Genomic DNA, 12828 nt, shown 5'->3' on the forward strand with positions numbered 1-12828 from the left:
ATGTATATGGTTGAGAGCGGAAGGTTGGGAGCATGTGAGACACCAGAAGAAAGGAGGAAAGATAAAGACTGGGACTGTGTAACTTGATGAAATCTAGAGTGTTCAACAATTGTGATAAAATGTACAAATACGTTCTTTTACGAGGGAGAACAAGCAAATGTCAACCTTGCAAGGTGTTAAAAATGGGGAGGCATTGGGGGAGGGATGCAATCAATGTAAACTAGAGACTGTAACTAACAGAATCATTGTATTATGCTTCCTTTAATGTAACAAAGGTGATATACCAAGGTAAATGCAGATAAGAGGGGGGGATAGGGAAGGCATGTTAGACACTTGACATTGGTGGTGTTGTCTGACCTGTTACCCTACTTTGATTTAAGGTTACTTTTCCTTTTGCTACTTCCTAGCTGTCATTTTTTTCCTCTTTCTTTTCCCTCTCTACCTTCTTTGACTCTCCCTCCTGCCTTGTGGAAGAAATGTAGATGCCCTTATGTAAATAGTGGTGAAGGTGGTGAACACATAAATAGGTGACCATACAGAGAACCATTGATTGTTTACTTAGGATGGAATGTATGGGGTGTGAACAAAACCATCTTAAAAAAAAAAAAAATAGGTTGATGTCAAAACCTCAAGGGCAATATACTGAGTGAAATAAGCCAGACACATAAGGACAAATATTGCAGGGTCTCACTGATAAGAACTAATTACAATATGTAAACTCAAAGACATGAAATATAAGGTACCAAGATATAGGACGAGGCTTAAGAATGGGGAGTGGTTGCTTAGTATGAGCAGAATGTTCAACTAGGATGAACTTAAATGTTTGGAAATGAACAGAGGTGTCTGTAGCAAGATGTGAGAATAACTAACAGTGCCGAATGGTGTGTGAATGAGGTGGAAACGGGAAGCTCAGAGTCATATATGTCACCAGAAGGAAAGTTGGAGGTCAAAAGATGGGAATGTATAAAACTGAATCCTATGGTGGGCAGTGTCCATGATTAACTGTACAAATACTAGAAAACTCTTCCATGAACCAGAACAAATGTATGACAATACAACTAGAAGTTAATAATAGAGGGGCATATAGGGAAGAAATATATACCCATTGCAAAAAAAAAAAAAAAAAATTAGCACTGGAAAAATCCTGTAAATTTTCCATAAACTATATTATATGTGAGCCACCAGAAACAACCCACTGTCACTTACTAAGCCCAGCAGAATCAGTGTTAGACTAGATTGCTATTTGTTCAGTTGAATATCAGTTAAAAGCATTGGCTTCTGTTTAAGGACCATATTATTAAAAAATTGCATTGATCTGTAGACTTACACTCCATGATGCAAGATGCTTATTTTATGACAGATGTGTGGATACAGGCCAGCCAGATTCCTGTCTCCCATCCTATGCTCTAGTATATGTGCTCATTGAGTGGTATGACAAGCAGAATTGTTTGCACTATTAAATTTACTCATTCTCTCATTTTTATTTGTACTTATTTTTGCAAAGCACGTGTACTTACAGGTATAGATAGACAGTGCAACTCTGCTTATGGTCTGTCTTTGACAGTAGATGGAAAATTAGGCAATTCAGATAAAAGGAAAAATTGGGGAAATGATTGCTCTACATTTATTTTAGTTGTCTATGAAACATTTTCTAAGTCAGAGGTCAACAAACTCATGCCCTCCTTCTAGTTTTTGTACTGCCCATAAGCTTAAGAATAGTTTTTATACAACTAAAGTGTTGGAAAAAATCAAAAGAAGAATAAAGTTTTATTGTATCAAGGCCATACTGACTCATTTACAGATTTTCTGTGGTTTCTTTCCTGCATTAACATCAGAATTGAGTGGTTGCCACAGAGACTGCATGACCCACAAATCCTGAAAGTTACAGGCTCTGGCCCTTTACAGAAAAGGTTTGCTGACACCTAGGAAGGAACCTGAAACCAGGAGAAAGGGATCAAGGGGAAAATTTCTTTTTATTATGAACTTTTTCTTTATTGTTATTTTATGCCAAAGGAAGAAACAGAAATGCCAGAGTAGGTATTCAATACAATCTAGAATGTGTATGGTATCAAGAATGGAGTCATAGACTCTAATATGCTGCTGGAAGGATGTAAATTGCTATAACCTGAACAGGTCAGTTTGGCATCTTATAAAGTGTTAACTACATCCCAGTTTGGCCAGGGCAGTCCTGGCTATGTCTCCTTTTCCTCTTAGAAGGGAACAGGTTGAATGATAAATTATATGGTCACCCTAATTATGTCTTAAAATTTCTACCCTTTGACCCAACAAATTTCCCTCCTAGGAGTTTAGTCTAGGGAAATGATCAGCTAGGGTAAAATGTTTATAATAGTGAAAATTTGAAATAAGTTTAATGTCCAATAGCAAGGAACTGATAAATTCAATTCATGTATTCATTCAATAAATACTTATTGAGTGCTGTTTTACTGTACAGAGTACCTGCCTTCGTGGAGCATAACCATACAATGGAAAACCATAGCCATTAAAAGAACATTTAAAGATATGGAAAAATACTTACATTTAGATGAGAAAATCCAAGTATAAAACCATGCATACTAACCTAAGGTATAAAATGTTTATATATACATAAAAAAAAATGGAAGTTTATGTTTACCAAAATGTCAGTGATGGTGGGATTAAAGTTGTTATATTTGTGCATTTCTGTATTTCTGATTTTCTTTTACATCAAAAAAATGCTTTTTTTATCACTTTTTAAAAAAGAATAAATGTTTATTTTATTTTTAAGTTTAAGACTCTTTGACCTGATAATTCTACCTCTACCTTAAATTTATTAGAATGCAAATCTAGAAACAGCAACATTGTTTAACAAAGGAAACTTGCTTGATCAAATTATTTTACGTAATAAAATACTTAAAGCTACCATAAAACATGTATTAGAGGAATATTTAATAATTGGAGGAAATGTTCAATATAGTGAGAAAAACAGCTTGAGAAGATGCAAAGCATTTTATCAATGTCTTTTTAAATAGGAATGTGCATAGGAAGTCTGGAAGGTTATAATATTCTTTTATTGTCCAAATTTTAAATAGCCAGCATTACTGCTCTTTTGAAGAAGACCTTTGTGATGCTTTTTGAAAGTGGGCAGGTAAGGCACACACTGAGCTTAGCAGCAGCAGTGTCACGCTCACCTTCCCAGATGTGTTCCCTGGTAAGTTCCATTTCAGTCTGAGGCCCTTTTCAGTTTTCTGACCTTCTCTTGCTTTATGAAAATATATATGGCCAAGATGTATCCACTCACTACTCTTTGCTACTTATTTCAGCCTTTGCCTATTGGCCACTTCCAGCATCTTTTCTTACACATTAGGTAACTTGGTTTTTCCTAGAAAGATCCCAGACCCTCAGAGAGAAGATATGTGTTATTGAACAGGACAGAGACTTGGTAAGACTTGGCTTTCAGGTGTTCAAATTTTCCCAATTTCTTTTTTATTAAGATAAGCTGGCCTTATACTTTTTTCTTTTTCCCTTAATCTAAAAGGTTCATTAGCATAGAAAAAAAATAAGCCCTAATACCATAAATGGAGTCAACCAAAGCAAATTAGAATGGTATTGAGACAGAAAGCCCTGGGAATGACTTCATCTCAGCATGACTAAGAGGTAGTGGAGCTAGGTAGGAAAGACATCTCACCTTTTTTTCTTGTTTCAAAGGTTACAATGAAAAGAGCAATTGAAATCTAGTTTGTTGGCTTGGTTGGTAAGTTTTATTGATTTTCCTTTCAATGAGGTGTCCTATCAAAATATGAGCCGCCATGGAGATGCTTTTGTTGGCTCTCAATGAGTTTTATTGGTAAGACATGAATTTCTTAATGGCAATATGCTATAGCAGGTGGGAAATGAAACAGAGTGGTTATCAAGTAAGCTAAATTTTAGTTAAGAGCTCTAACACTTAGCTGTGTTAGATAGTCCGCTCAACTGAGCGTCAGTTATCCTTTGTGAGCCCCAATTTACTCATCTATAAGGAGATTTGACCAAGTAATCTTCTATTACCTAACAGCACTGCAGTGATACATTTAAATGAGAAGTTAATCCCACCGAGAGGTAAGATAAATGACAAGCAAACCCCATGAGCAAGATTTTTGGTAAGAAATAAGGAGTTAACCAAAAGAAAGGAGCAGAAAGGAAAACAAAACTGAAAACTTTCAGAAGAAAAAAACACTAAAAACCAGAACATGTGAAAAGATGCTAACCTCACTAGTAGTTAGAGAAATGCACATTAAAGCAATGGATTTTTACCCATCCATTTGACAAAATTAAGATTTATATTCTCTTTTTTTTTTTAAGAACTTCCATTCACACACCATAAAATCCATCCAACATGTATGGCTGTCAGTCACAGAGTAGTGCTTTCATCATCACAATCAATTTGAGAACATGGCTGTTGCTCCAAAAAGAAAAACCCCATACCCCTTAAACCACCGTATTATTAGCTTTGGTCTTGTACCTTATTATAATTGATGGAAGAATATTATAATATTACTGTTAACTATAGTCCATAGTGTGCATTAGGTGTATTTTTCCTATATATCACCCTATTGTTAACACCTTGTAATAGTGACATACATTTGTTTAGTTCACGGAAAAACCTTATATTTATACTATTAGCCACCTTTGTCATCCACAGTAGGGTTCACTATGTTATACAGTCCCATATTTCATCCCCTAGCTTTCCTTCTAGTGACATACAGGACCCTAAACTTTCCCTTTCAACCATAGTCACACACACAATTCCGTGCCATTAATTACACTCACAATGTCTTACCATCACCTCTATCTGTTTCCAAACATTTACAGTCAATCTTGTTAAAAATTCTGCACAAATTAAACATCAGCTCCTTGGTCTCTACCCCCATTCTGTCTCTTGGTAACCTATATTCTAGATTCTGAATCTGTGAGTTTGCTTATTATAATTAGTTCATGTCAGTGAGATCATACAATATTTGTTCTTTTATGTCTGGCTTATTTCATTCAACATAATATCCTCAGGTTCATCCATGTCACAAGTATCAGTACTTCATTTCTTCTTAGAGCTGAATAATATTCCGTCATAGGTATATACCACATTTTGTTTATCCATTCATCGGTTGATGGACACATGGGTTGTTTCCCTCTTTTGGCACTTGTGAATAATGCAGCCATGTACATTGGTGTGCAAATGTCTGTTTGCATCCGTGCTTTCAGTTCTTCTGAGTATATACCTAGTAGTGGGATTGCCAGATCATACGGTGGTTCTATATTTAGCTTCCTAAGAAAGCAACACACTATCTTCCATAGGGACTGTACCATTTTACATTTCCACCAGCAGTAAATAAATTTTCCTATTTTTCCACATCCTTTCCAACACTTGTAGTTTTCTGTTTATTTAGCACTGGCCATTCTAGTAGGTGTGAAATGATATTGTGGTTTTGATTTGCATTTCCCTAATAGCTGGTGAAGCTGAGCATTTTTTCATGTGACTCTTAGTTATCTGCATTTCCTCTTTGGAGAAATGTCTATTCATGTCTGTGCCAGTTTGAATGTATTGTGTCCCCCAAACGCCATTATCTTTGATGTAGTCTTGTGGGGCAGACGTTTTGGTGCCGATTAGATTTGCTTGGAATGTGCCCCACCCAGCTGTGGGTGATGACTCTGATGAGATATTCCCATGGAGGCGTGGCCCCGCCCATTCAGGGTCGGACTTGATCAGTGGAGCCATATAAATGAGCTGACTCAAAGAGAAGGAACTCAGTGCAGCTGTGAGTGACGTTTTGAAGAGGAGCAAGCTTGCTAGAGAGGAACGTCCTGTGAGAAAGCCATTTTGAAACCAGAACTTTGGAGCAAATGCCAGCCACGTGCCTTCCCAGCTAACAGAGGTTTTCTGGATGCCATTGGCCATCCTCCAGTGAAGGCGCCTGATTACTGATGTGCGGCCTTGGACACTTTATGGCCTTAAGACTGTAACTGTAACAAAATAAAACCCCTTTTACAAAAGCCAATCCATCTCTGGTGTTTTGCATTCTGGCAGCATTAGCAAACTAGAACAATGTCCTTTGCCCATTTTTTAATTGAGTTGTTTGTCTTTTTATTGTTGAGTTGTAGGATTTCTTTAAATATATTGGATAGTAAACACTTATCAAATACATGGCTTCCAAATATTTTCTCCGATTGAGTCGGTTGCCTCTTCACCCTTTTGTGATAAAGTCCTTTGAAACACGTGTTTGATTTTGAGGAGTTCCCATTTATTTATTTTTCCTTTCATTGCTTGTGCTTTGGTGTATAGTCTAAGAAACTACCACCTCTCACTGTATCTTGAAGATGTTTCCCTACATTTTCTTCTAGGAGTTTTATGGTACTGGTTCTCATATTTAGGTCTTTGATCCATTTTGAGTTAATTTTTGAATAGGGTGTGAGTTAGGGGTCCTCTTTCATTCTTTTGATTATGGATATCCAGTTCTCCCAACACCATTTATTGAAGAGGCTGTTCTGTTCAATTGTGTGGGCTTGGGAGCCTTATCAAAAATCAGTTAACTGTAGATCTGAGGGTCAATTTCTAAGCTCTTAATTTGCTTCCATTGATCAATATGTGTATATTTATGCCAGTACCATGCTCTTTTGACCACTGTGGCTTTATAATATACTTTAAAGTCAGGAAGCATGATATCTCCCACTTCATTCTTCTTTTTCAAGATTTTTTGGTTATTTGAGGCCCCTTACCCTTCTAAATAAATCTGATAATTAGCTTCATTTCTGCAAAGTAGGCTGTTGGAATTTTGATTGGTATTGCATTAAATCTGTAGATCAATTTGGGTAGAATTGACATCTTATAGACATTTAGCCTTCCAATACATGAACACAGAATGTCTTTCCATTTATTCAGGTCTTCTTTGATTTCTTTTAGCAATGTTTTGTAGTCTTCTGTGTACAGGTCCTTTACATCTTTGGTTAGGTTTTTTCCTATATATTTGATTCTTTTAGGGACTTTTGTAAATGGAATTTTTTCTTAATTATCTCCTCAGATAACTCATTACTAGTGTACCATTGATTTTTGCTTGTTGGTCTTGTATCCCACCACTTTGCTGAACTGACTTATTAGCTCAAGTAGCTTTGCTGTTGTTTTTTCTGGATTTTCTAAATACAGGATCATGTCATCTGCAAATAGCGAGTTTTACTTCTTCCTTTCCAATTTGGATGCCTTTTATTTCTTTTTCTTGCCTAATTGCTCTGGCTGGAACTTGGAGTACAATGTTGAATCGCAGTGGTGACAGTGGGCATCCTTGTCTTGTTCTAGCTCTTAGAGGCAAACCTTTCAGTGCTTCACCATTGAGTACGACGTTAGCTGTAGGTTTTTCATAAATGATATTTTGAAACGGTGGCTTGGGTGGCTCCTGTCCAGGATGAGCAAAAGAAGCAGGACCCTACCATCTAAATTCACTGACTAATAGCTAGCTCAGTACTGGGACCCCCCCTCTGTGTCTTGGTGGGGGGAGGGCATCCCGTTAGCTTCACAGTCCACAGCAGCCTGCCAGGCAGAGACCCAGCTGACCTGAAGCTGCTTGCTTCAAGGGCGGGGGATGGGCTCCAGGTGCCTCAGCCAGGTGAGTTACTCAGTTTTTCACCAAAGGTTTTCAATCTCTATCCTGCTTTTCTCTGGATGCTGTCCAATATTCCCCTGGCCTCTAGAGCCTCAGAACAGTTGTTTCAGACAGTTTCTGCCTGTCCATTAGCTGTTCTGGGGAGAAGGGTGAGCCCTGCAACTCCCCATTCTGCCATCTTTCCAGAAATCCACCAATTTATATTCTTTCATTCACATGTCACATCTAATCTGTCAGGAAATGCTTTTGCTTTACCTTCAGAATACCCAGAATCTAACCACTTCTAATCACCTCAGTGTTAACCACCCTGGTCAAAGTCACTGTCATTTCTTGTCTGGACTATTGTAAGCTTCTTAAATGGCCCCTTCTTCCACACTTGCCCCTCTAACCCACTCTTGAAGGCTATTGTCAATATTAGTCACTCTTCTGCTCAAACCTCTCTAATGATACCCTTCTCCAAGTAAAAGCCAAAGTCCTTTCAATTGCCTTGAAGTCTTTACCCCAGCAAGTCCCCCATTTTCTCTCTGTTCTCTCACCCAGTCTGTTCAAGCTACACTGGCCTCATTGCTGTGCCTCTGAACATAGCAGGGTATATGCCTGCCTCGTGGCCTTTGCACTGGGCTGTTTCTTTTGCCTAGAACACTCTCCTCCCCAGAGATTTGCACACCTTCAAGTATTTGTTCAAATGTCATCTCAGTGAGGCCTGCCTTGACTACACTAATTAAAAGTTCAATCCCACTGGGATTCCTAGTTTTCTTTACCATATCTCAATTTTTTCATAGCATTTTTGACAAGATGCTACATAATTTACTAAATAAGCAAATAATACTTTTTAAGAATATATATATAAAAAACAATTGTTTATTGCTTCCCTTCACTAGAATGCAAGTGCCACAGGCAGAGATGTACCCTAGTGTCTAGAACCATGCCTAGCACATAGTAGTGGATGGATATGGATATCCAGTGTTGGTATGGCTATGAGGTAATGGGTATTCACACCCTGATTGCAGGCATGTAAATTGATAAGCTATTTGGAAGCTAATTGTCAGTGTTTTCCTAAATTTTGAACCAGCAGTTCTACTTCTAGGTATCTGCCCTGTAGAAATACCTACGCATGGACACTAAGATGTGTAAAGAGATGTGCACTGCAGTGCAATTCATAATAGCGAAAAACTAAAAACCCAAATGTTGATTAATAGGGAAAGGGGTCATTGAATTGTGATTCATACACACTATAAATCTATGAATACTAATACTATGCAGCCCTTCACAGGAAGGTACTGACATGAAAAGGGCTCCAAGGTATATTAGTGAAAAAGAGGAAATTGCAGAACAAGAGGAATTTCAGTTTGTGAGGGCCACACTCCTCCCCTGAAAAAGGATTACTGTATTCTAGAGACATGGCTGGGCAAATAGCATTGAAGTCCACAGGGCCCAAAGATTTCCTATTTTAGCTCTAAAGTGATGGCACAAGGGAGGGGGTAAAATCTCTGCTGCTTTTGGCATGCTGGTAGATGTTCATGCAAGTGTGCCTTTCCTAGGGAGACAGTTAGGTATTGTTAGGTGTTAACTGTCCTATCCCCAAAGTTGAGATTAAGCCTACAGGTATGGCTCCAATGTCCATTTGCTCCCATCAACATTAAGCAATCACTTCCTGACAGCCACTAGATATAGGACCAACAGACTCTGGCTTCATTTTCAAGAGGGGCTGAGCAAAAAAGCTCCAGGCTCGACAACACTAAATAATGAACAAACCACCTCTCTGGGGCTAATTCCTGTAGGAGATATTTCCTCATTCTCTGAAGACAGTCATGTCATGTCTGTGCCATTAGCCAACTGTTCCTGCCTTTGGAAGGTCTTAGAGTGACAGGCTGCTATGACAAATAAAACAAAGTGGAGTCTTGAACAGCAAGAATTTGTTGTCTCAGTTTTGGAGGCTAGAAGGATTGCTTCCTCCCAGGGTTGGCAGCGTTCTGGTGCTGGTTTGACACAATCCTCGGGGTTCCTCGGCTTGCTTCCCTGCTTCACATCACATGGCAATGTCCTCTCCTTTCCCCTGTTCCCGCTGACTTCCAGGTTTCAGCTCTTCCATGTGGCTTTTTCTCTGGCTTCCAGTTTCTTTCTCTTTATAAAGTCTCCAGTCATCCAGATTAAGATCCATCCTCATTTAGTTGGGTCACACCTCAATTTCACATCTTCCAGAGATCCTATTTACAGTGGGTTCATACCCACAGAAATGTGTATCAGGACCAGGAATATGTCTGAATTGGGTTGATAATTCAATCCACCACACATGGTGCAAGAATTGCCTTAAAGAGTGAAATGAACATCAGGGTTAAGGCTGTTGGTCGGGCATCAAGCCCTTGTCATTTATTCACCGAGCAAATATTTATGTGAGAAACTGTTAGAAGGTAGGGTTGCTGTGGTGAGTATGACAGGCATTGTTTCTGCACTCACAGGTCTATACTGGTTGGGGACAACACCTAAGTAACCAGGCAGTTACCATGATGTATGCTGTGATGGACCAAGTTCAAGGTACAGTGGGGGGGCACTTCACCTAGAGTTGGGAGTGAGGAAAGGCTTCCTGCAGGAAGTGACATGAAAGCTGACAAGGAATGAGTTAACTTCACTACCCTTCTATTTGGTTAAAAGCCATTCTTATCTCCTCTGTTGTTTCATTGATCTTGGAATAAAAGCAGCTAAAAACTTTTGAGGACCTTCCCAACCTTGACAGTTATGATAATGTGACTCACATTGAGAGAATCAGTTACTTTTTCAAAGCCTTTAACACTATCTGCTAATATAGCTATTGTCCTTATTTGTATGCACAGGAAGAATGTGCTTCCTAAGGGCAGGGTTTTTTTCTGTCTTGTTCACTGTCATTTCCCTAACACTGAGAGTAGTGCCTGGTACATAGTAGCTGCCCAATAAATATTTGTTGAATGGTTGAAAAAAATTGCTTTGTCCTTCTCTTATGGGACATCGTATCTCACAGAAGTCCTTGCCAAACAATTGACTGTGGTAGGGCAGCAGCATCATTTTGCAAATCCACACAGCTAAGCAGCCTTTTTTGAGGGATTCTCTGCTCATCCTAAGTGGAAGGTAGCTAGAAAAGACACCTATGGCATTACCAGCCGAACCTTATCCAAGTATTTTTCATGCCTTAATTAGGGATCATTCCACTGCAAGACACAAACCTATTCAAACTACAAAATGCAGCCAAGTGCAGGAAGTGTAGCCCAGTCTCACTGGGCACTAGATTCAGGAAAGATATTAGGACCTATAGCAGCCGCCGTTTCCCCTCTCCTCTTCTTCTCTCTCTGGTCTTGGCTTCTCTCTACCCACCTGTTTCTTCTCACTACAGAATCTCTTTGTTGTTTCTATTTGCACTGGTGGCCTCCAATGGCACCATTAATCCCTGACTTTCAAGGTTGACTGCTGTTATGGACCCCAGAAAAGCCATGAACTTTCAATCCAATCTTGTGGGGTGGAAATTTCAATGTTTCTATGGAGATGTGACCAACCCAAATGTGGGTGAGAACTCTGATTATATTATTTCCATGGAGGTGTGAACCTGCCCATTCTGGGTGGGTCTTGATTAGTTTGCTGAAGTCCTTTAAGAGAGCTTCCAGAGAGAAGGAGCTCGGAGAAGCTGAGAGAGACATTTTGGAGAGAAGCTAAGATATGTAATCCAGAGTTTGCCCCTGGGAGAAGCTTAGAGTCAACACAGACTCAGACGCTTGGAGACACTGGTCGACGCAGCAGAAGGATGTTTGGAGATGCCAAGCTAAGAGATGAAGCCCAGAGTTTGCCCCGGAGAAGCTAAGAGAGGACCCCAGATGCTCAGAGAACAAGCAAGGATGCACAGGAGCTGAGACAGAGAAGCTAAGAGAAACAGAAGCCCAGAGACATTTTGGAGAAAGCCATTTTGAAATGCAACCTGGGAGCAGAGGACCAGCAGACACCGGACACATGCCTTCCCAGCTAACAGAGGTTTTCCGGACACCATTCAGTGAAGGTATCTTCTTCTTGATGCCTTAGTTTGAACACTTTTATCGCCTTGGAACTGTAAATTTGTAGCCTAATAAACCCCATTTATAAAAGCCAGTCTTGTTCTGGTATTTTGCATTTTGGCAGCTTTAGCAAACTGGAACAGCTGCATATAGGTAATTAGCCCAAACCCAAATTCCTGGAAGAGAATCAGTTTCACTATATTTGGGTCAGGTGTCCACCCTAGTCCAGCCAGCTATGACCAAGGAGGCGGGGACTCTTCATACCTGGAAATTTCTTTGTCAAAATCAAAATAAGGGCAATGGAATGAATGGAAAGAAAATGATTAGTAGAAGAAATAATTAGCATCTCTATTGATTTACATTGTACCATGTTCTTTCTAGAATAAAGAGCTAGAGAAATGTTTAACTTTGGATCACTGGAAAAGGATATGATAAAGAAGTGAGGTCTGTCCATAGCTCTCCCCAACCCCCTTCACCAGAGACTACTCCCAGGCCCCTCCCCTACATAAAAATTCATCGGTGCTCCAGCGTCATTTCCTCCGCTTCCCCTCTGCCCCCAGCCCCACACCATTTGGGCTTTGTGGAGAGGCTGGAGATGAGAGTAGGGCATCCAGTGCCCCCATAGTCCCATTGCTTTGGAGACCAGAGGCAATTGTGGTGCTTTCAGCCAGAAAAAATACAATTTAAGGGCTTGGCATCTGGCTGGAAGCAGAGAGCTATGTTGTCATAGCAACACCTCGCTTCATTTAACAGCAGCATATCCCTGAGTTTGGTCACATCGACACTCGGGCACATGCAGCACCCTGTCAGCAGCTCCCACGATGCACATACACCTCTGGCAGAAATCTCTCTGCAGGATGCCCTCATACCCTTGCTACAACACCTTGGCCAATCACATAGACTCCAAAAGCACCCCCAGACAGCATTGAGCGATGCAGGGAATTTAGAGGATTAAGTGAGTGCAAACCCTCTTAAACAGGCCCACGTAGAAGCCTACTGCCTTTCATATACTTTTCCAGCATTCCTAACACAGCCATATCTCCATCTTCCTTATAAATGTCCTTTGCATGTCATCTCCAACCCTTTACTAATGTCCAAGAGGGTGGTAAAGATGGGGCGGAGCAGTGGTGGCCACAGCACGCAAATGCTTCTCTGTTTTGTTGATTGGGATCAAGAGAGGGGTGATGAGGGCCATTTTCAGTTCTCCTTTG

At 39.9% G+C, this 12828-nt stretch overlaps 1 protein-coding gene across 2 annotated transcripts in view; it reads left to right on the forward strand.

Annotated features, from left to right (window-relative positions):
* Window positions 1-12828, forward strand: part of ALKBH1 (alkB homolog 1, histone H2A dioxygenase) — a 63682-nt gene that overhangs the window by 28627 nt on the left and 22227 nt on the right. The window contains exons 5-6 of one of the 2 annotated variants that reach the window (XM_037832184.1): window positions 10064-10139; window positions 10969-11134. In XM_037832184.1, the coding sequence (XP_037688112.1) occupies window positions 10064-10139; window positions 10969-11039 (147 nt within the window). In that variant the 3' untranslated portion in view covers window positions 11040-11134. Of the gene's footprint in view, window positions 1-10063; window positions 10140-10968; window positions 11135-12828 lie in introns of those variants that run through there. The other variant, XM_037832183.1, reaches the window with a different exon arrangement.

The sequence above is a fragment of the Choloepus didactylus genome, chromosome 4 (genome assembly GCF_015220235.1).
Source record: "Choloepus didactylus isolate mChoDid1 chromosome 4, mChoDid1.pri, whole genome shotgun sequence".
Classification (NCBI taxonomy): Eukaryota; Metazoa; Chordata; class Mammalia; order Pilosa; family Megalonychidae; genus Choloepus; species Choloepus didactylus.